The 24279-nt window shown below is 39.6% G+C and overlaps 1 protein-coding gene across 1 annotated transcript; it reads left to right on the top strand.

The window, feature by feature from the left end:
* The first annotated feature begins 11190 nt into the window (after positions 1-11190).
* Positions 11191-24131, top strand: simc1 (SUMO interacting motifs containing 1). The gene is made up of 11 exons (XM_033632505.2): positions 11191-11415; positions 11497-11749; positions 16005-17333; positions 17475-17722; positions 17876-17945; positions 18176-18336; positions 19985-20077; positions 20177-20308; positions 20708-20864; positions 21145-21229; positions 23754-24131. Exons 2-11 carry the CDS (start codon positions 11600-11602, stop codon positions 23963-23965), a joined length of 2637 nt encoding a protein of 878 aa, XP_033488396.2. The 5' UTR covers positions 11191-11415; positions 11497-11599; the 3' UTR covers positions 23966-24131.
* Positions 24132-24279: the final 148 nt, after the last annotated feature.

The following is a 24279-nucleotide window of genomic DNA, read 5'->3' as shown; positions in this document are numbered from 1 at the left end:
AGAGAGGCATGGCAGCAGAATAAGGCATGTTAAAAATTGCACTTGACATGTTTGATTTTTTTTTTAGGTGTTTACAAAATGGCAGATTCCAAAATATCTTTTCATTCACCCCGACATGGTGCCCGGTAGTTCTTAGAACCAGTATACATAGCTGTCCACTGAAGGATCCTGTTGTGACATCCATCAGCCTCGGAGGTCACAGATTGCAGCGTGAGTCATCGGGCTCTGATCCACCATCAGCCTCCTCTGTCTCTGGACCTGGCACGCTCTGCTAGTCAAATGAACCTTGTTAGGGGTACTGTACTGCTCCTCAACCAGAGAGAGAAAAACAGAAAGAGAGTGACTAACATAGTCCTGGATTTGATGGCGGGATGTGTGGCAGGCATGGTCTAAACAGCTTAAGAGCATGACATGGATGTGGACAGCAAAACAAAAAAGTGAGGAGGTGGTTGCTGGAGACTTCTCAGACAGCGTCCTTGTGATAGCCATCCCTGTCAAACTTTGTCAGACCTCTTTCTCTTGTTGTCTCTTTCGCGGTTTTGCGTTGACAGCTGACACTTGTTGGATCTGTAAGCTGTTTCACTTTCACCCCTCCATCTTCCTCTACCTGCCTCCCTCTCCCCTGTTGTCACGGCTCATTTCCATGAGATGGGGCTCTCTGCCCTGACCATCTGGTGGGGTTTTTTAGGATGCTCAGCCCTTTTCCCTTGCCATGCTGCTTTGTGGCAACAAACCTGTGGCTCTAGTGCTCATGTCTCTTTCTGCGTAATCACACAGGACCACAGGATACACTGCCTACATGCACCTGTGTCCAAAAGCTACTGTGACCCTGGCAAGAGCCTGGTGACCATTATCATCCCATGTAAATATAGATATTATAGGCAACCATGGCAATGATTCTTCCACTTGATGCTGTTTATTATAACTCTCACTGAAAATAACATAATCACAGGTTTAAGTGATCATGAGCAGACTTTAAAAGTAGCAGTAGCAATAAGAAAATGTTGGCATTGTATGTTTCTGCAAACCAAGAATATGTTATATTTGTACTTTTCATATGTCACTTACATATGTCTCTTATTTTGACTTACAAGAAGGCAGTTTCACCAATCAGTGATTAGCCCTCCGTTACTCGCCCGATTTTGAATGCTACAATATTTTGTGTTGACTTGCTTCATATGCGTGAATAACTTGCATCATACGCATGTGTAATTGCTGAACCCATGAATAAACTTCCGCCGGTACATCCTCGGCATCATATGTCCCCAGAGGATCTCAATGCTGAATGATTATCAGGCGCAAAATGGTCACTGAAGTTTAGATTTTTTCAACTCTTGCAAATAAGTGTAAAGCTTCGTTCGCGTATTTTGTGTCATTCATATCGCTTCTATCGTGCTGCCGGCCTGGTAGTAATTCACGTGTTATCGCATCTTTACATTGACTTTACATGTAATACACTGGCGCATATTGTTTTATTCGCACCCGTGCACCCGGTCGGTTTGCGCCCGGTTCACGTCCATTATGTTGTGCTCACACCAAACGTGTGTTGTGTTACTCGCGCGAGTTTGATTGCTAGAATATTTTACGTTGACACGAATAACTCGTGTGAAATCGCTGAATGGATGAATGAACTTCCACTGGTACATCTTTGGCATTATGTGTCCCCAAAGGATCTCAATGTTGATTGGCTAGCACGGCGCAAATTGGTCGTTGAAGTTCAGATTTTTCAACAACGAATAAGCGTATTATGCAGAATCATGCTACTCACTTCAATCGCGCTGCTTAATTTGCTTCATTCATGTCCCGTCCATCATGTCTTTACATTTACTTTGCATGTTATTCACTTGCACTAACTGTTTTATTTGTGTCTGGTGTGAACACGACATTGTATAGTTTTATTAAAATAATAGGCCAAAAAGGGTAAAATTATCTAATTTTCCACAAAAAAAAGATGAAAGAAAACTGTAAATATGTAATTTATAAAATATAAAAATGCATAACAGGAGTTAACCTCAATAATCACCACAGAACCACCCAGATTTTCCTTATAAAGTACTTTTACTTAACTAAAAGCTCTGAGTTCTTATTCCACCACTGTTAAACACAGCCTGCCTGTGATCTCTCTGTAAATAGTAGTTTAATAGGCATGATAATAAACGCTGAGACCTAATATAGAAAATAATGTACTCTGGGAAGGAGGCTTTGCATGGTGGTGCTCTTTACTTCCACCTTGTCTGTTGTTTTTGGATATCAGTTCCATGTACTGTGTATTATGACTTAGTCACTCAGACAGTGTGAAATATTATTCCTCCCTTGAAAACTACTATCACTCTGCGCCAAGAATATTTGGTATTTATTTATAGCTCTTTGATGAGGTATGCAGTCTGTCTCAAGGTATTAATGATGTTGATTGCACGCTTAAAACGGTTAAGACAGTGTTCTTCAGAGACTGTGGATTTTTCATGAGAAGATGCTTGATCCCCAGTTCTTTATTTAAATATTATTCATTCTATGCTAAATGTAGTAAGACAACAGATGTGACCTCTGACCTACCTCAGCGGAGAGTGTTGGCTAACTCCCCTATCAGTGTAACAGAGAGCCTGGACTGTCTGTCTGTCTGGGACAGGAGTTGTCAGTTCCTCCATACACACATAGAGCTGTCTTTTCAGGCCCTCCTCTCTGCTTGCTTTATCTGCCATCTGAGATTAAAATGACTTGCCCTCATACTGTCTGATGACTCTATTGCTGTTATCAACCTTTTCTGCTCAGGCATGTTGTTGAACAATGATATTTTTTGTGCCTTGTGTCCCTGGAGAACCTTTATACTTAGAGTAAGTTTTTTGCCTTGAAGCAAATACTCGTTCCCTGATTCTGCTCTTTAAACATTTCTGGAACTTATAGATAAGCCCTCTTTTCAAAACGCTTGAAAATAAACTCTGTGGAGTTGTGATGTTTTTACTGCGCACTCATGATGGATAATAACTGTTCCCAGCATGCTTTGCAGCCTGTCCTTGTAGGCCTTCATATCCTGTGAGAATCTCTGCTGATGCAGCCCAAAGCGACGGAAAACAGGAAAATTACATTTCGTTTTTTCTTTTGTGTCATTAGTTCTCTGTCAAGTATTTCAGACAGCTGATAACGACTGAAACTTAAAGGTACGCTATGCAGGAATTGTCGGCTACTGTTTGCGAGCAGTATTGCAAGCGAATGGGCTTCGCTGTATTTGTGTTTTTTGGGCACTGTGTCTGCGATTTTTGTGGCCCTCTCTTGGATACATGCAGCGAATGGTCTGGCACCTGATTGCTACCTCTTTATAAAGTCCCCAACTCACCTACACACTGTGCTTAGGAACATCTTGCACACACCAAAATAAAAATAAGAAAATACAGAGGGCTGAGTCTCTGCAGAAAAATATACCCCCACACATTTCTGCCAGGTCAGAACTTCTGATCAAGAGGGATGATTCTATACATTTTTTTCCATAAGAACCCTGCATAGTGTACCCTCAACCTGCCTGAGGATTCTGTCGATTGCCAATTTACAGTATGTGTAGTGCACTGAACAAACAGTAAGTGGAACTAACCATATTGCGGGCTGAGACTGATGGTCTGTCCTTCAATCAAAAGTTGATGCACAGAAAACTCAAGCAACAACCTGAGAATTTCTCTCCTGTGAAAAATGTAGTTTGAAAGAGTAGGCTGCTATACACTTACAGGATAGAAATAAGTTTATTTGGTTTCTTCCCGGAAGTTAGATTAAAAGACTGATATCATGACTGGTAGAGGAAGATCCTTTACTTAAGTAAAAGCATGAATATTACACTGTAAAAACACTCTGTTACTGGTAAAAGTGCTGCATTGAAAATGTTACTTGAGTAAAAGTATGTAATCCATTAGAAGAATTATGTACCAAAAGTAAAAGCACAGAAACACTGAAATCAATTTAATAATTTACAGTAATTAAAATGATAAGAAAAACAGCAAATCCTCAAGCATCTGCCACCATCAAGTGTCTTTGCATAATTTTCTAATCATTTCTCTCATTCTCTTTACTTGTATATTTTCAAATGGTTTGTGTGCAAAAATCTTAATTTGTAAAGTAACCAGTAACTAAAGTTATCAAATAACTGTAGTGGAGTAAAGAGTATTATATTTCCCTCTGTAGTTTTGTGGAGTAGAAGTAGAAAGTAGCATGAGAAAAAATACTCAAGTCAAGTAAAAGGACATCAAATTTGTACTTAAGTACATTACTTGAGAAACTGTGCATTAGTAAACTGTGATATCCACAACTGGATATCACTCTAATCTCCGTCTGTTAAACATAAGTATACACCTGGGGCTGGGCGGGTTTAGCTTAGCTTACCATAACAACTGGAAACAGAGGGAAACAGCTCTGTCCAAAGATACCAAAATCTGCCAACCAGCACTTCTAAAGCTCACTTATTCACACACAATATATATTGTAATCCATACAAAGACTGATGTGTAAAAACAACATTTCATGGGGAGTTGTACGGGACTATTGAGCCCGGTCTCACTCCAAGGTCATCAAAATCCAGAGCTTGGTCAGTGACCTCGGGCGTCAGAAACCAATGATAAAAGGCGTCCTTTAACGTTGGCATGCTACATGGCAGGTTGCCCTTAAAGTGTAACGGTGCCAGGCGGCGTCAGGGGGAAATGCGGTGGGACAACGACAAAAGTTAAGGTCCGAAAAAACAAACAACTTTCACCCGAGAGAGCGGTGTTTGCGTCCCGTAAGATTCTAAAGCCAAACCCTGTTCTTTTTTCCTAAACCTAACCACATGCTTTTGTTGCCTAAAGAGAAGGGAACAAACGTCAGTTGGCGTTGCTGTACCAATGTTGTGCGTTCATTTTTAAAAAGACTGAATATAAACAGTATATTTCCAGTGAAAGCGGAAGTGAATCTCAAAAGAAAACAATACATGTAACAGGCAGAATTTGCATATCGTATGAGGACGTGGAAAGTCCATAACCAAAACGTTAATATATGACGAGGTCGGAGTGAGAATGTGTTGGGCCATTTCTTGGCCAGGCTTCCTGGAGTCTTGGGGTTACCATGGGAGCAGTCCAGTCGCCAGAGGAAAATGTGAATACATTTCATTTGCACATGCCATACGTATCATATCAATGTTTCTAAAGTGATGAAATATATTAGCTGACCTTTGTCATTGGGAGGTGGAGGGAATGGTAGATGGCATGTCACCCAAGTCAAGATGCCTGCCAGGCTGTAGACCACTACTACTTTTTTTTTCAAACATTTGCTGCATTTCTCTGGGCTTTGAGCCACTTAACCTGGGCGTATTCGACCCGTCCCTGCTATACTAGCGGTTTTTGTGACACCAAACGTGGCATGGGCGTTTTAAGCCACAACAAGATCTTTTCCAAACCATAACAAAGTGTTTTTTGTGCCTACACCTAATCACACGTCAACCACAGTGCTGTTAAGAAACATAAAGTTTCAACGTATCCACTGCAAAATAACATACAAATGCAATGAATCTGTGCTTTGAAAAAACATACAGTATACAAACATTTTTTCTTGTGATGGATGGGAAACAACAGAAGGTCACTGTGCCCAGCCAGGACATAGTCCCGCACATAACCCCCCAAAAAAAACGCAAGGTAGCTGTACATGTATAACACATATAGACTCTAGCACTATGTCAAACATAGCAAACATAGCCTATTGCAATATTTTGACGGTCAATTGAATTCCACATTGTGAATTTTGATTTCATAGCGTGCTTTAAAAACAAAGACGCCCACACTTTTCTATTTTCAGTCCAGTGCTATTCATAGATCTCCTCAGACACGTCCATCTTAAGCCAGTTGGCCTCCCATCAGATATCCCTGGTTTCCAATGCAAGTAAGTACTAATGAGTGCAGACGTGCTTTTGTTCACCCCTTAAAACAGGAAAATGCATGCTCTGTTGCTGATAAAGTATTCCGTCCTTAGTCTGTGTCCATGTATGGGCAGCAGAGTGCTTCAAGCTCGGGGTCTTTATTTATCATATGCGCCACAATTACAGAGAGGCAGTCGTTGGCAAAGTTTCAGGCTCCCTTAAACAATGGTAATTAATATATTTAAGAAAAAGAAATGACAATAAAATGAGAATCTGTTTTCAAACTGAAGTGCTGTGTGCTCCAGAACTGATGGCATTAAGACTGTACAAAGGGTAAGGATGATTTCTGACGCACAAGAGAAACCTTTAACACTTTATTTCTTTCTCTGCGTAGCATCCCAGTAAACTCTTCACATTGCTCAATAGGTGTCAGGGGGTTGTGTACGTCTGATTACGATGACTCATCCTGCCTGATATCCCTCACAAGGTTCACTGGTTGGAGGCATACGAGGTTAATGGCTCCTGTCATCCAATTACATGAGAATGCGGTGGCCAAAAAATTTACACTTCTTGGAAAAACAAGCTGCAGGATAATATTTTCTCGTGTCCTGGAATATCTCTGTCCACAACACATGCATTTTGAACAACAAACAGAAGGTAGAGAAAGTGTGCTTTAAAGACGAATTATGTAACGCTGTAAACAAGGCTGTAAGTTGACAGTTACAGTTCACTGTGCACATATTCCCCAGTGTAAGCAACGTGCTTATCACAATTACAATGTTCTTATCAAGTCAACGCACCAGTATATGTGTCTCAGCTCATCAAAAGGAAGCAGCTTTTAGTGATGCTGTGCACCGCAAAACACTCAAAGCTCTCACCCATGCTCGGAACAGGAAAGTAAGCTGTGAAATACCATGTATGACGTGGTTTCATGTGTCATCTGTGGATGGCTTACAAATACAGAAATGCATTACGTATGTTCCCTGCTACTCAACCCTGATACTGTGTTTATGTCATTATAACACAAGGGTTTGTGTAACACAGCTCAGTGGGTACAGAGTGCTAGAAATGCATCCCCAGAGATCAGAGAAGTAAGAGGAGAATGGAGTAAGCATTAGCTGCAGACGTGCCACACTTCAACTCATCACAGAGCTGCAGCAGACGGCACCTTTGCACACAAAAAGGGGAGAAAAATACATTTGCCTGCCTGTGCTCTAAAGTTGAATACAACCATATAGAAACTCATCCAATCTTAAAGCAGGTCTTTCTCTGAGATGCTCTGCTCATGGTTTACTTAGGCGAATTTCCATGAGGAATACACAGATGTTTGATTGCTACAAACCATCCTGTGTAGGCTACATGGATATATTTGACACATTTCAGAGTCTTTTGCACAGCATGAGTGCACTCCAGTGGTGGCATGTGAGATTACAGTGTCACAAAACTCACTTTAGATATTTGATGTTTATTTTTTTGTGCATTTATAATAGCAAATTAAGCCTGTGGCACACATGGAACACATCCAGCATTTCAGTGATTTAGAGGTATACTTCAGCCCCAAAATGATCATGTGTAAATCAATTACTCCCCTCCTCATGGTATGCATGCATTTTAACTAAACCCTTACTATTTAAAACACTTCCACAGCACCTGAGACTGTTTATGCGGAAATGTTTTAAATAGTAGCATTTCATTTGAGGACAACTGTATATGCATTGTATTTGTGGATGAGTAACTCAAACAGGAGTGAATCATGAAATTGGATTTTTTTTTTTTTTTGAAGAAATAATGATTATGTAACGCATTAAATGTGAAATGTATTATATTCAGAAGCATGCTCACTTAATAAAAGATAAAAAAATATTGTACAAAAAAAAAAATAAAAATACAATTTCAACAAATAAATAAAAAACATGTTGTTAAAGGCAAATGTGTTTAAAGAGGATTTTTTTCTGTCTCACATGTTACAGGACCAGTGTGGGGATTGAATGGCAGAAATTGAATATAATATTTATAATTATGTGTATTATCACCTGAAACTAAGCATCCTTGTATTTTTGTTCTCTAAGAATGAACCTGTATCTACACAGGGAGCAAGTGTTCTTTCAGGAAGCCCACAATAGAGTGATCCAGGAATGAGTCCCACAACCAGGAAATTAGTTCGCATTTTACTGCTCCTGGTTGCCTCGTCACAAAGTCAATGGGTTTTTTTAAATGGGTTTTTTGTTGGATGCCTGATATAAAGTCTGTGGTTAACACAAGCCTCAGGGTCTTTCACTTTTTGTGCTATGACATAAAATACGTCAGTAAATACCCCACTCCTGAATTTTGAAGCTTCTCTGTGTCTTAAGAAAGGCGGTTGCTTACAAGTGGCTCAATAAGACTACACAGCATCATCACACCAAGCTGTGCCGAACATGGCCTTACAGTCTTGTTATGGTGGTGATGTTAGGTCATGCGATTGCAGTGTAGCTCATTTATAATCTAACATTATCTTTTTACTTTTGGTGACTGCACTTAAGCTTCAATAATCATGCAAGTGGTGTTCATTTGTGAAGACTATCTTGCAGAATAAAATGTGTAAGTATAGACTTTTGTTTTCGTCAGTTATTCAAAATCCAATGGAAAATTGGATGTAAATCCCATTGGCTTTTTGATGATGTAATCAAACTAACTTCCCTATAGGCCTTCAGAAAAACGCCATCTTTGGGGTACTCTATGTAATCCATTGGATACACAATGAAACATGCAAAAATACTACAAGGCCGGTAAATGTGACAGATTTCTTGTCTGCAGAGTGACGATGTAGAGAGAATTTCAACTGGTTTAGTCAGAACTTGATAGCCAGTCACTAGACGGGCATATAATGAGTGGTTTGGGTAAATTAAATGAGTAAAATGTGTCACAAAAGTTGTGTGTGGTGTAGGCTCGGGTTGTAAAGGGTCAGTAAATGTCTGTTAAAATTTCAGCAAACTTTCCAAGGGAAGGTAAACTTTTTTAATTTTGGACACTCCTACTATTTAATGCATTTGGCAAATGAATGCATTATGTCTGCTTAAGATATGGTAAGGAGTTTGTTTCTATATGCAGGGTTCCCACACATTTTCATTGACAAAATTTCAAAACTTTTCCATAACTTTTCAAGGACCTGTATTTTTTCTTGCCCCTCTTGCTCTATCTGAAGGGAGAGACAGAGCGTGGAGAGAAAATGACCATGGTAGTCAACAAAATTACACATGGCAATACATATTAGTGCGAAGTTGCGTCGACAGCTACAGAAAGTAAATTTGCCATTTTGTTACATTACAGGGAGGCAGGGGTGTAAATATAGACAGTGCAGGCAGTGCAGGTGCCCTGGGGCATAAAAGGTGGGGGGCCCATAGAGAGGGGCTGGGCTCTCCAACAATGTGTTGGGGGGAGAAAGGGCCCTTATGGGTGATTTATGCTTGTGTTCAAAGATGCCCTTGAAAATGGCAATCCCTCTTTGTCATGTTTGTTTTTTAATTTTTGTAAAATAGTCAAAAACATCTATAACAAAATATGCTTATTCTATAACTATAAATCAACTATAAATTTACTATTCTATAATTTAAATATTCTGTAACTATACATTAACTATTCTACAAAATAAAATATTTTATAAATCAAATATTCTACAACTATAAATCAACTATATTATAAATCAAATTTTCTATAACTATAAAAAATATAACTATAGATCAACTATTCTATACATTTACTATTCTATAATTTAAATATTATATTAACTATACATTAACTATTAAATAAATCAAATATTCTACTACTATATATCAACTATAACTATATAAAAACAATTGTATAACTTAATCAACACTATATAACATCCATAACACAACATCTTTATAACATCCATAACACAACATCATTATAACATCCATAACACAACATCTATATAACATCTATAAATCAACTATTCTATAACTATATAAAAACAACTGTATAACTTAATCAGCGTCTATATAACATCTGTAACACAACATTTATATAACATCTATAACACAACATCTATATAACATCTATAACACAACCTCTATAACACAACATTTATATAACATCTATAACACAACATCTATATAACATCTATAACACAACCTCTATAACACAACATTTATATAACATCTATAACACAACCTCTATAACACAACATTTATATAACATCTATAACACAACATCTATATAACATCTATAACACAACCTCTATATAACATCTATAACACAACCTCTATAACACATCTATATAACATCCATAACACAACGTCTATTTAACATAGATCTATAAATCAACTATTCTATAACTATAAATTAACTATTCTATAAATCAAATATTGTGTAACTATAAATCAACTATTGAAATTGTTAAATTAAATTAATAAGTTCTTAATTTCTTATTATCTAAGGTAGTTTTTGTTACAGACCTGCTCCACCCTTACACCCCTTCCTGCAGCCTCCGCTCTTCCAGTGCCAAACTTCTCACTGTCCCCAAGACCAAGCACAGAACCTGGGGGGACAGAGCCTTCTCCGTTGCTGCCCCCACCCTCTGGAACTCCCTCCCAAAACACATCCGTGACTGCACTGACCTCCCATCATTCAAATCACTGCTCAAAACTCACCTGTTCCGTTCTGCTTTTAATGTTTTGCTACTTTTTTATTCATTTATTTCTTTATTTGTTTTTCACTCCCATTACTATTCCTCTTTGTCTTTGATGTATTTTGCTGTAAATTGTTTATTATTGTTTTTTTGATGTGTTTTTAACCTATTCTGTAAAGTGACTTTGAGAACTTTGGAAAGCGCTTTATAAATAAAATGTATTATTATTATTATTATTATTATTATTATTATTATTATTATTATATACAGTGTTGAAATTATCATGTGCTGAGAAGATATGTGCATGATAGCGTGCACTAGGGCCCACTGTAACTACCTTACATCTCTGCAGGGAAGGTTACCTGTGGAAGAATGCTGTATCAATGTCATCACACACAACAAATTCCATGACTTTTCCCAGACCTGGAAAATGTGATTATGAGATTCCTTGACCTTTCCATGACTTTGGGAGCCCTGCGTACAACATGCTACCTACAGCCTGAGCAAATAACCCCCATAGTCCTGTTTTATTCCCATTACTTCCCAACATGATTATTTCTGGATTTTTTCAACCCTATTTTAGTAAGAAGATAAGTTTTATTAGTGGAAGTGATGGCAGGTGGAGTCCTCACCCTCCTGTACTGTAGGTGGTGTATGTGCAGCTGTGTCTCTAGCTGTCATCCGCCAAACTACAGAAGAAACATGACAACAGAAAACAGGAAGCGTCAAATTTCAGATGTGCCAGTTTTACAGTTGAATCAACCACATGGACGCCACTGGAGTGATTGTGTTTATCAGATGTATCATAAGGTTTAAGCTTGTTAGTTAACTCGCTGCGTCCCGGGAATCATGAAGAGACAGTCATATTCAAAACCACTGGCGAGGAACAAGGAAACAAGGAAATGCCACCACACGTCCTGAGGTTACATGTCATTACTAAAGCTGTTAGCTTGTGTTGTGTTTTAACGATAACGTCATACATTAACGTCTTGTCTTTCTTTAGGACCGGGGCGACTGCCATGGCTCTGCCTAAGGTGATACTGGATATTACCCGCATTATCTGCTGAAGTTTCCGTGTTGTAAGAGGTTGAAGAGAGTGAGGAGAAATGGCTGATGTGATCACCCTCAGCTCTGACAGCGAGAAGGACGACTCTGATGTGGAGATTATCGGCTGCTACAGTAACGTCATGACCAAAGATGACCCTCTGCCTCTCACAGCAGTGCGAGTGCACGTTGACGACATCAACGTCTCACCGGTAAGCTAACAACGTTGCTACTCGACCGTCGCGTAGAAACCGGTGCTAACACTAGCTAACTTTTAATGTCCTCTAGATGTCGCTGCAGCTAAACCTTAGCTAGCTATTTAACGCAGCTTAAACAGAGAAACGCCAACAAACACAGCCATATGGTATGTCTCAGGTACAGCCTGCTCACTTAGCGCCATCTTCAGGCAAGGAAACGTTATCTCCTCCATTTTCGCTGGCTCGTCACGGTGAGGTAAAGCTAACAGTAGTCCTTAAGGTTAAAACCTGACATGTTATTGGGCTGTTCGTGTTAATATAATAACATTATACAAATTTTAACTTTGTTTTGTACTGTGTCTATTCCTATATGCATGTCATAATGAAATATTTTTATTATTTGAACACTAGCTATGTGCCCCTGCGCTGCTAGCATTATCTGCCCCAACCTGGCTAGCTTAAATTAGTGTGTTAAACAATGCGATAATATTTGTGTTAGTGTGTATATCCATATTAGTTATGGTTTGTACTCCTTAATGTAATATTTTTTTCAATATTTTATTCATTGTTAACTTTAGCTAACATTGAGTGCCCCCAGGAATTACTCCTAAAAGCCTGAATGAGTTAGCATTTTAGCACTTCCGGTTCCCTCCTCTCAAAGTCAATGGGTTTTTGTTAAGATGCTTGAAATAAGGTCTGTGGTTAACACTAGCTTAAGAAATGTTCACGGTTTGTTCCACAACATAAAATGCGTCAGTAAAAAACCCACTCACGAACTTTGAAGCTTCAGTGCCTCTTACAAAAGGTCGTTGTCAGTCATGTGACAGTAGAGTAGTTTGTTTATAGCCTTTTATTTCTGGCAACTGCATTTAGGCTTCACTAATCATAAAAGTGGTGTTCATTTGTGAAGATTGTCTTGCTGAACAAATGTGTAAGTATCATAATTGTTTGTTTGCCACAGAGCTTATTTTCACCAACAATCAAAAATACTATGGAAAAATCCCATCCGCTTTTTGACGAGGGAACCTGTGTGATGCTTATTTCCGTGTCAGCTTACAGACATCCGTTGTCCGTGGGGCACTCTGTTTCCATATTTACATATTGCTCATTGATAAGCATTGTTGTCCACAATGGCCTTATACACCCAGACACATACTGTAAAAGGGAGTGCCTCCTCTGTAATAAGGGTATGGAAAACTCTTTGACAGGTGACAACTCTATACCTTATGGTGAACAGCTAACCTGCTCTGGAGCAGGTTAACTTCAGAGAATCAGATCACAACCTGTGAACGTCTCAACCACTGACCAATCAGATCAAGTGTCCTGACATGTACAAAAGTGCAGAGTGACAGGTAAAAAAGAGTAGGCCCATATATAATGTTAGAGGTCAGTAGAATCACTTTATTGTTCCAGGGTTCTTGTCACACTCTGGTTTTAAAGGGCCAGTGTGTAATATTTGACATGGTTTATTGTCAATCTGAATCTGAATCTGAATCTTCTACCCATTAATATGTTTATACAAGTGTATAATCGCTATAAAATAAAATTCATTTGGTTTTCGTAGCCTTATAGTTATGCTTTTATATATATATATATATATATATATATATATATATATATATATATATATATATATATATATATATAAATATATATATATATATAGCAAGGGCCTTGCTTTAGAGAGGTCGCCATCTTGTGCCGCCATGTATGTACGGCAGACCGAGCGGACAATCCAGCCAGCCAGAGAATGTGTTTCGTGTGTATAAATAAACCAACGAAGACAGTGGAAGGAAGGAAGAAGGAGGAGGAAACAGCAGAGAGTGTTAGTAGTTCGTCGATAGAGAGTAGTGAAAAGTTTTTTTAGTTATAAAGTTTGCGAATGGACCACACTTACCACGCAACAGGAGAGAATGAACCCGAACTGTCATCTGCGAGGAAAAGAAGACGCAACTTCACTCCTTGTGATGCACTCTCTGTGGCGCTTTTCCTCCTGATGATATATCTCCCCAACGATGACAGCAGTAGCACCGAATCCCATTCTGTGCATTCAGGCTCTCTTCTCGCCCGCTCAGCATCAAACACATAGAGTTCCTCATCTGTATGCTCCGGCTCAAACAGGTATGGCTCTGGGTCTGTGTCCGCTACAAGAAACTCTTCAAAATCGCGTTCAAAGTCGTCCATTGCAGCTACTATAGTCCGGAGGGCTATAGGCTAAATAAACAGCTGAGCTCTGTTTACCAGCTACGCTGTCAGTCAGTGTGCGGGCTGGAGATTGGTGGAGCAGAGAGGGGAGGGGGGTCCCCACTTGGTATTGTAAACGAGTATGTGTGTAAAGTTATGAAGTGTGTCTGTTACGCTAGAAGAGTCAGAGTTTGGGACGGAGTGGAGTGTTACTGGAGTTTCTGGAGTGCTCAAATAAACGGGCCTTTTTCCCGAACGCTCCTCTGGTCTCCTGCTCATGAGGGATTCATTACAATATCGTAACATGGCTTAGATTTCTAAATAAACATACACCTCGTCGCTAGATAGACCTACTCCTGAAAAACTTGTGCGCAAGGCTTTTTGTCCCTACGAGCCCGCCGTCATTTACCCGACGGGAGGGGTGAGCGAGTGAGCCCTGCAATCTAGAATTTGGCCACTGATGTCACTGTTTTCAACCCATTTTACACACTGGCCCTTTAAAACAGAGCCTCTATCAAAAGGAGAGATCATTTACACCGCTAAACACATAATGATGATTTAAGCTGCATTTTAACTTAAGCAAAGTTGTTGTTTTTTTTTTTTTTTAATCCCCAGAGTGATAGCTGACAGTGTGGCTATATTTATACTTTGATTTCATCACTGCTGCTCAAAATAATACAAGACACCTGTGTGATGATAACTGGAAATAATAACAAAAGATTTTATTAGAAAATGAATCCACACAGTGTTAATTGGCTGACATTTATGTCAGATAGACCTCATCAGTCTTTAACTAGGCTACTTTTAAGTTAAACTGGCTTCATAATACAGGCCTTAGAGGAAGGGTCCTAACATACAAACACAAGTTTGTGTAAAATTCAGGACTTTTTTTGTAATACTTTGTATTTATGAACATTTTTAACATTCAATAAGTACCGAAACAAAAGAAAATAAAGAAAAGTAGTAAACAGGGAAAAGAAAAATGGACCAATATGAGGTCATGGGATGTTTAAAAAGTCATAACAAATTTTCTTTATTTAAAGTAGGATTTCACATATGGTGCATACAATAATCATGTGAGATCTATCTCAATAGCTTAATGAACACACCATTTTCTCCACCATTTTTCTCCCAACTCTTTAAAGTCATATCAAATAGGTCATCTGTTCCAGAAGATCTAAGCGTGTAACAGTATTAACAAAGAGGCTAGCAGTGGGGCTGTTTTTCTGGAGCCAGTATTTTGTAATGGCCTTTTTACTTGCTGCCAGCATGATCTATAGTAGATAGGTATCATCTGTACTTAGTCTGTCAGGAATTTGTCCAAGGTAAAGGGATGTGAATGCTGTACTAATATTAAAACCCAAAGTTTTTGAGATGGTTGTCACTATTTCCCTCCAGAAAGTCTGAATAGAAGGACAAGACCAGAAAATATCAGCATGGTCAACCATGATTTCCCCACATTCCCTCCAGCAGCATAGCTGGGTGCCATTTTGTTTAGACTTCTGTCTGGGCGTGATGAAAAAGTGAATCAGGTTTTTCCGGGAGTTAGTGGAGGTCAACTGTATTTCCCAGGCATTCAGCCACATGTCCTCAGTTGTCACTCTAATGTCCAGCTCTTTTTCCAATCGTTTCACATAGTCTGTAGTGTCCTTACTCAGTGATGTGATACAGTGTTATATCTTGCTTATTAAATCATTATTGCTTCCTGAGTTATAAGCATCAATAAATATACGAATGACAGTTGGTGGTTCTCTGGGATTAATAAGATTCAGGATTTGACATTGTGACTTTGCCTGTAAAACATCTGTGCCAACTAAACAATATTCAGAAAGCAGATCCATGTAAATTACAAAAAGAGTGCAATGAATCACCTTATAATTTCACACATAACATGTTCAAAAATTCACAACTAAGCAATGCTACAGTAGCATTTGTACTTACTTTGATTTATGGTCAGTCAGTAACTATATTCCTTTGAATAGGCGAGGAGAAATGTGTTTATACCGACAGTATCAGATGCCATACACTCTGTAGTTATATAAGCAGCCATATAATTTATTGATATGTTTATTTTTCCCTTTTCTAGCTTTATATTGACCTCAAGGATCCTAAATGGACTCTTCCAGAGCTGAAGTTGCGTGCAAGGCGAAAATCCCCTGCCGTGACAGTGGTGGACCTGACTGAGGCCGATGTAGATGATGAGACAAAATGGGAGACGGCTAATTTGCCACCAGATGACCCTCTAATAGTAAAAGAAAGTGCAACCAAAAACCAAACTTCAAACAATCAAGATTTTAACTTACAGAAAAGCTCTTCAAGAGACCCAACCGTTACTGCGCTACAGCCGGACTGTAGTAACTTAAAGCCAAAGAAGAGGCGCCTGGACTCTCAAACACAACACCAAGAGCAGGCTGACAATGCACACCATCACACAGCATTTGTAAAACTGAGACGATTGCCTTGTCTTGAAACTCATGTTGCTTTAAACAAAAATTGCACACAAATGTCACTGCACCTTAGTCAACTAGACAATACAAGTGAAACTGCAAAATGCATTAGTAATTTGAGAACTACCACAACAAATGGCCCTCACACAGATCCCTCATTAGATGAGTCTCCTCCTAAGGTGGTTGAATGTCTCATCAGACAGGAGGAACAAGAGAGCAATAATGAATTTACAAACACACAGTTAAATGCTAATATATCTCAGCATCTACAGAGCCCAGCTGACCACCCCTGCTCAGATAAAGGGGGCACTGATGCAACCTTAAAGGAGCACAGCACTCATGAAGATGAGAGGGATGACTTTTGCTCATCTGTGCTCATCCCTTCTCCAACATCCTGTTCTCCATCTCAGGATAAAGCACAGAGTTCCTTACAAAGAGAAGTCCTGTCCTCCAAACTGGAACAACTGGGATTAGACAAAGCAGAATTCAGTCAAAGCCATCTCTCTGATCACTCATCCTCGCACTTTCCTACCACTCTACCGAACCCTTCGGAGCCTTATACCCTTGACTCTCTGTCCCAAACAGGTACCATATCTCATAACCCAATGAGCCAAGTCGACCCAGCGCCCACCTCCGAGTCGACACTAGCTGAGAAAACGTCTGAGTGGCAATTGGAGGAGGTAAACGATGACGAGGCCTCTAACAGCTCTGACTGTTTGCGCTTTAGCATCCCCAGTGAACCTCCTTTATCTGAGAGCATGGATGACGAATCTGGGGCCGGGACATATAGAGGCGATCTGATCATTGACAGTCCTGTGTCTCTTCTTTGGCAAGAGGGGAGTGACGGAGACGAAGGGAACAAAGAGAGCAGATTTGATATGGACTTCAGGGCAGCCAGTAAAGAGGACAGGCAATTTGTGTGTCCAGTTACACTCAGGAAAATAATGTCTGGACCAGCTCAAGCACTGGTAAGAGACATTTCTCCAGATCTTTGCTTTTTTTTCTGCTGCTCTCTTCACACATGTACTAGGCTGAATTTACAGCATTTTTTTTCCTTTTTAAGTTTTTTTTTTGTTTTCTTTTGTTGTTGTTGTTGTTTTTTTTTTTAGTTCAATGAGGAAGATGAGGGATTTGGAACCCCAGAGGTGCTGTGTCGTCAGAGCCTGAGCCTGGTTTACAGTACCATCGATGAGAGCTACCCAGAGGGCACTTTGCAGCTCTTGTCTGACCTGCTACAGCCTGGTTACTATCCCCCCAGAGATATCACCTCCCACCTGCTGCGTGGCATTCTGCTCGACCCACAGTGTCCTTATCACCTGTGCGTGCAGGCCTTTAATCTGTTAATGAGGACACAGAGGTGAGGTAACCATAGGAATAAGAGTTAATAGTAGTGTGTTATATATAGCTTTTCCTATTGAAATTCTTGATCTGACCTTTATGTTCTCTCCACCATTTATCTCTCCCCTTTCCATCTTTGAATTCAGAGATTAAATCTGCTTTCTAATTGCAGACATCACATGGCGGATAAAACCACTATTCCATGGGACTGGGAGTTGTTGACCTCAGTCATGACCAGTCAGGTACTGCCACTGAATATACACGGCAATTTAAGGCACCACCAGTGTTGTTGAACAAGATCGTTTTTCGATAAGATTTTGGTTGCTATATTATGAAATAGGCTTTTTAAAATCTTTTCTTGTGTGTCAGTATCTTCTGGAAGAACCAAAGTCACATTGTTGCATTGAATAAACATATTTACAGATCTCAGTATACCGGCACTTGTCCATCTGTGCCCCTCTTGCTTCCTTAGGACCATACAAAGAGACATCAATGTGAGGTTGTGCGTATGCTCCTGGAATATGTTGTGCAGACTTTGGAAGATGACTTCCAGGCCAAATGCTCCATCTCTGCCCTCAACCGCTCCATCGCCAAGGAAGTATTGTCATGTGATCAGCAGTTCCATCGCATCAGGTGAGTATGGTAACCTGGGGCCTGTATAGCTAAGTGCAGTTAGAGGGTTAGTCAGCTGACTGTGGACTTAACCTTAGAGTTTTGGTTTTCAGTGTACATGACCATGATAATATACTGTTGACATTGTTTGGAAGCTGTAGTTTTGTGATACTCTTTAATTGTATATTACTGATAGGTGTTACTAATTAGTCCACTGTCATTTACATGTCACCTCTCAATGGGTCTCATTCACATATAGTGCATGTGCACAAATCTGTTTCCTTAACCATGTATCTAAACATATTAAACCGGGATTAATCAATATTTTCGTACCTGAATTTGTTTGTACTCAGCAAACAACTTTAGAACTGACTCAGACCATGTCTTCACACAAATGATGAAGGCCTGACTGTCTTTTTCTTCTAGACAAGTCGACTAGTCTAATTTAAACATCATTTAAACATCAGGGAAAGTAGTCGTTCGGAGCATCCCTAGTTTTTATAGACTTGGCCCATCATGATCAGCCACTCCCACCACTTTCTAGAGCCATGAAATTACACACATGTAGCCAATGTCAATTGTTAGCCAAATGGTTAATATAAAAGAGTCTGATTTACCTCCGAGCAGGTGTTAAAATATCTAGCCCTGCTGTAAGATATTGCAGTCAGCGTGTTCAGTAGAGAGCGCGTCTTCAGAGATGGACATAACTTGAGAGAGTGACAAACGGCTTATCAGCTGTTTCTGACTGCCAAGACAAGATTTGCTGCTGCTATGCAATTTCCTGGAACAGCATCAAAGTGATTGGACACTCAGTACCTTCTCAGGTTCAAGTCATGTCTGCCATTGGTTTCCTGGCTACACTGACATATCAGAGGGAAATAGCAGATCAGGCTGGAGCATATTTCCTTATATAGAGACATAGGGGTGTGGCAGAATGCTGATTGCAGATAGTGGATATGCGCCTGTCAGTTTAGAATCATTCTAACTCACTAACATACCCATGGTGGTAAGAACAAAATTGGTCGGTGCACACTTGTCATGAATCAGACGGTAACTTTGCATGCTCACTTATTATGTGCACACAGTAAGAACATTTCTACACACATATTAGTGAGTGAAGCCCAATGTGCGGAATACTGCACAGCAAACTTCTTCATAGCATGTTTACTTCAAGGCACCAAAACATGTTAACACACAAAGAACCGTTCCTATACACTGTCTGTTGTAATCTACACTGACTGTGCTTTCTGCCACTGCAATGTTGGAATTTCCCTGTGTGTCTTGGAGTGGCCTCTGAATTTAAATACACTGCTCTTCTCTGTTGATATTATATGTTCTTGGGTGTTTGCCAAAAACCCAGCCTCCTGGGTGCTCTAAATGAAACTCATAGCTGCCGAAGGAAAGCAAGAGTTAACACAGCTGGTCAGCAACCAGGTTTGTGAGAACAGATATTTCAGATTATGGTTCGCAAGATAGTTATTTTAAACAGGCAGACCACCAAAAATTTAAACTCGCTATGAGATACATGCCAAATTGTGACATAATACATAATTACAAATCAATTCATGTCAGGCGGATCACATTACAGTCCATAGATAAACATCAGTGCAAGTTTTTAATTTATATTTTTCATTTGTTATAGTAATACTGTTGTTGTGTTGTTCTCCAGGGATGTCATCAAGTGGCTCTTTTCTGCCATTATAAAGTCAACAGAGCATCGAGAGTGTAAAGAAGCAGCCAAAGAGAGAGATGAACAAATCAGGTGAATTCTAAATTCATATCTATACATATCATATCATTATGGCTGCTTCACTGTCTGCGTTTTTCCAATTCCAAGTTTTTGTCCCATTGTCCCATGCAGAATGGTGTTCATCTTCCAGAGGATGCTGTCCTTGGCTCTGGAGGTGGACCGCTCTCCAGCTCTAAACTCGGCCAAGCTGTCCCAGGAGCTCTTCCATATGCTCATCAGCGATATACCTCTACGAGCACACAGGTGAGGAGGAGAGATCAGACGAGGGTAGGAGGCAAGATAAGCAGGATATCACCGTCAAGGGAAAGCTATATAGCCTACCTTTTCCTGTGGATTGTACCACTGGAGTAACCATAGACTTGTACAGGTGTCAGTTATGATTTTTAATTATGAAATTAGTACATTTAATGAATGGACAAACAAAAAGGATATTAAAATATATTTTCATTCATGTAAAAATAATTTCAATATGGTTGCTTAACTGGCAATGTATTTCAGCATTTTATAAATAGTTTTTAAATGTATAATTTAAGTAATGTCTGATGAAACACAGAAACAATATATAATTATTCTAACGGCACAATGTGCCTCTTTCCCCTAGTTTTCCAAGCAATCACTGACTAATCTGTTTCTGACTCCCAGAATGTTGTTGCTCGAGAGCCTGCAGAGCAAGCTGCTGAGATGTAAGCTGTTGGAACATCTGTTGGACTATGCATGCCCAATGAAAATCTCTCTGCCCATGTCACTCAGTCTCCTGCTTCACTTTCTGAAGTTCTGCACTTTGGCACCAGACCCTTCGGTGAATATCACTCTTGCATCTTGTTCTCACTGTCACCTTTTTGGCCAGCATTTGGTCTTCACGGATGTAGTGGTGTTAACATATCTAATGTAACAATTGATTCTGAGTTAATACCCCCCACATTCACAGATGTACTGGTATTACTGTTATTTTACTGGTATTAGTTTACTTTTACAATTCCCCATTAAGACTTTAGGATGTATCTTTTATTTACGATGGGGAAATCTAACACTTAAAAGTTAGCTATTCAGTGCAACTGATCGATGACTGTATTCTCCAGGACGGTACTGAAAGGTGGCACAAGTGGGAAGAGCTGGTCCATCTTCTCTGGATGCTGCTGCTCAGCTACAACAAAGCAATGAAAGGTGAGATGTTGGTCAATTCCAACACAATGCACAACAGCAGCTACAGCTATAATCATAAAATGGCTCCCTATAAATTATGTTAAATTGAAGAGAACATCATTTTTGGTCGTGACAGATAAGCTTGTCTGAGAATGATGAGACAAGTGCTCATTATACACAGCCACAGTTCAATAAATTACAAAAAAATATGGGGACTCAGGTGATCTTTTCAAAACCAACATCTTTCCTGAAGAAGCCAGCTTTTGAATGTCCTGCTGCCAGGAAGCAGACAGTGCTCGGAGCCTGTGGGAAACCTCAGACTCCAGTAAATGTGCAATATGTGGTGTGATGCCATATGGGATTGTACTGAGCTGCTTTATCAGGATCTTCTTGTGTGCTGTAGAGAAAGAAAAGACAGTGTTCTTAATTTGGTTAAACAAGATCAAACAATAGCAAGATTATTCTGATTATGAGGTTAAACGTCTCTCCCCGTCCTCTCTACTTATCATTATTCACCATTATTTTCCACTTATATATTTCTGTCTTTGGTTAATCAGTGGCAACTATTGTGCATGAACTCTAAACTTTTAACATCTTGAGTGATATAAAATATAATAGTGGTAAACGTTACACATATTTTTTCAACATTCCTGTGCTGTCCTTAAGATTTTATGTGTTTATTTTTTGACTCAAAGTCACCTGTATTAAGATTTTTCTGTCATCAATAAATATAAACTATATTTGTGATAAGTCTTTTAACCGCTGATTTTATCTCTCCTGTCCTGGAGACTCCTTTTAAGACAGGTTACATACAGTACAGGCCAAAAGTTTGGACACACCTTCTCATTCAATGCGTTTTCTTTATTTTCATGACTATTTACATTGTAGATTCTCACTGAAGGCATCAAAACTATGAATGAACACATGTGGAGTTATGTACTTAACAAAAAAAGGTGAAATAACTGAAAACATGTTTTATATTCTAGTTTCTTCAAAATAGCCACCCTTTGCTCTGATTACTGCTTTGCACACTCTTGGCATTCTCTCCATGAGCTTCAAGAGGTAGTCACCTGAAATGGTTTCCACTTCACAGGTGTGCCTTATCAGGGTTAATTAGTGGAATTTCTTGCTTTATCAATGGGGTTGGGACCATCAGTTGTGTTGTGCAGAAGTCAGGTTAATACACAGCCGACAGCCCTATTGGACAACTGTTAAAATTCATATTATGGCAAGAACCAATCAGCTAACTAAAGAAAAACGAGTGGCCATCATTACTTTAAGAAATGAAGGTCAGTCAGTCCGGAAAATTGCAAAAACTTTAAATGTGTCCCCAAGTGGAGTCGCAAAAACCATCAAGCGCTACAAGGAAACTGGCACACATGAGGACCGACCCAGGAAAGGAAGACCAAGAGTCACCTCTGCTTCTGAGGATAAGTTCATCCGAGTCACCAGCCTCAGAAATCGCAAGTTAACAGCAGCTCAGATCAGAGACCAGATGAATGCCACACAGAGTTCTAGCAGCAGACCCATCTCTAGAACAACTGTTAAGAGGAGACTGCGCGAATCAGGCCTTCATGGTCAAATAGCTGCTAGGAATCCACTGCTAAGGAGAGGCAACAAGCAGAAGAGATTTGTTTGGGCCAAGAAACACAAGGAATGGACATTAGACCAGTGGAAATCTGTGCTTTGGTCTGATGAGTCCAAATTTGAGATCTTTGGTTCCAACCGCCGTGTCTTTGTGAGATGCAGAAAAGGTGAACGGATGGATTCCACATGCCTGGTTCCCACTGTGAAGCATGGAGGAGGAGGTGTGATGGTGTGGGGGTGTTTTGCTGGTGACACTGTTGGGGATTTATTCAAAATTGAAGGCACACTGAACCAGCATGGCTACCACAGCATCCTGCAGCGACATGCCATCCCATCCGGTTTGCGTTTAGTTGGACGATCATTTATTTTTCAACAGGACAATGACCCCAAACACACCTCCAGGCTGTGTAAGGGCTATTTGACCAAGAAGGAGAGTGATGGAGTGCTGCGGCAGATGACCTGGCCTCCACAGTCACCGGACCTGAACCCAGTCGAGATGGTTTGGGGTGAGCTGGACCGCAGAGTGAAGGCAAAGGGGCCAACAAGTGCTAAACACCTCTGGGAACTCCTTCAAGACTGTTGGAAAACCATTTCAGGTGACTACCTCTTGAAGCTCATGGAGAGAATGCCAAGAGTGTGCAAAGCAGTAATCAGAGCAAAGGGTGGCTATTTTGAAGAAACTAGAATATAAAACATGTTTTCAGTTATTTCACCTTTTTTTGTTAAGTACATAACTCCACATGTGTTCATTCATAGTTTTGATGCCTTCAGTGAGAATCTACAATGTAAATAGTCATGAAAATAAAGAAAACGCATTGAATGAGAAGGTGTGTCAAAACTTTTGGCCTGTACTGTACATTTTTTTAATAAAAACATACCATATCCCTGAATAATATATACATTTCAACAATAAGCCCACTTTGGTTTACTCCTAACTTCTTTAATTTGTTACGCCCAGGCTATCTGTGCAACTCAGTCTCAGAACAAAGAGGCAGAGTCGTCAACTTGGTCTACAAGCCAGATGATATCGTATCCAAGCCTGCCATTTGTGAGGCAGTGGAGGCCTTCCTGTCCAGATCCCAGGCTGACATCGGCCAAGCTTTACCTCTCCACGTGGAGGAGTCCCTCACCTATCTACAGGATCACCTGCTAGATGTCTGTCAGTGTTGAATTTTAAAAATAAAAATGTGTGTGTGTGTTCATTTTCTTGGACGATTAATAAACCATTGTACTAATTTAATATTTATATATTTTTGTAAGAGTTGAATAAATACACGAGTTGAATATTTTTTTTGTATTTTAAATAAAGGCCTTGTTGGGTCAGTCTGATTATAAAGACGTGGCATCTCTTAATTGCTTTAATCTTTGTATATCCGTTTCTCATTAAGGACAATCATCCCATGATCACCATACAAATGAAGTCATGATGTCATTATTTTTGACAACATTTACTTTACTCTTGTTAACTATGCATAATCTGTAAA

This window comes from Epinephelus lanceolatus, chromosome 7 (assembly GCF_041903045.1).
Source record: "Epinephelus lanceolatus isolate andai-2023 chromosome 7, ASM4190304v1, whole genome shotgun sequence".
NCBI lineage: Eukaryota > Metazoa > Chordata > Actinopteri > Perciformes > Serranidae > Epinephelus > Epinephelus lanceolatus.
Note: the sequence above shows the minus strand (reverse complement) of the source record. Positions and strands in the feature narration are given on the sequence as shown.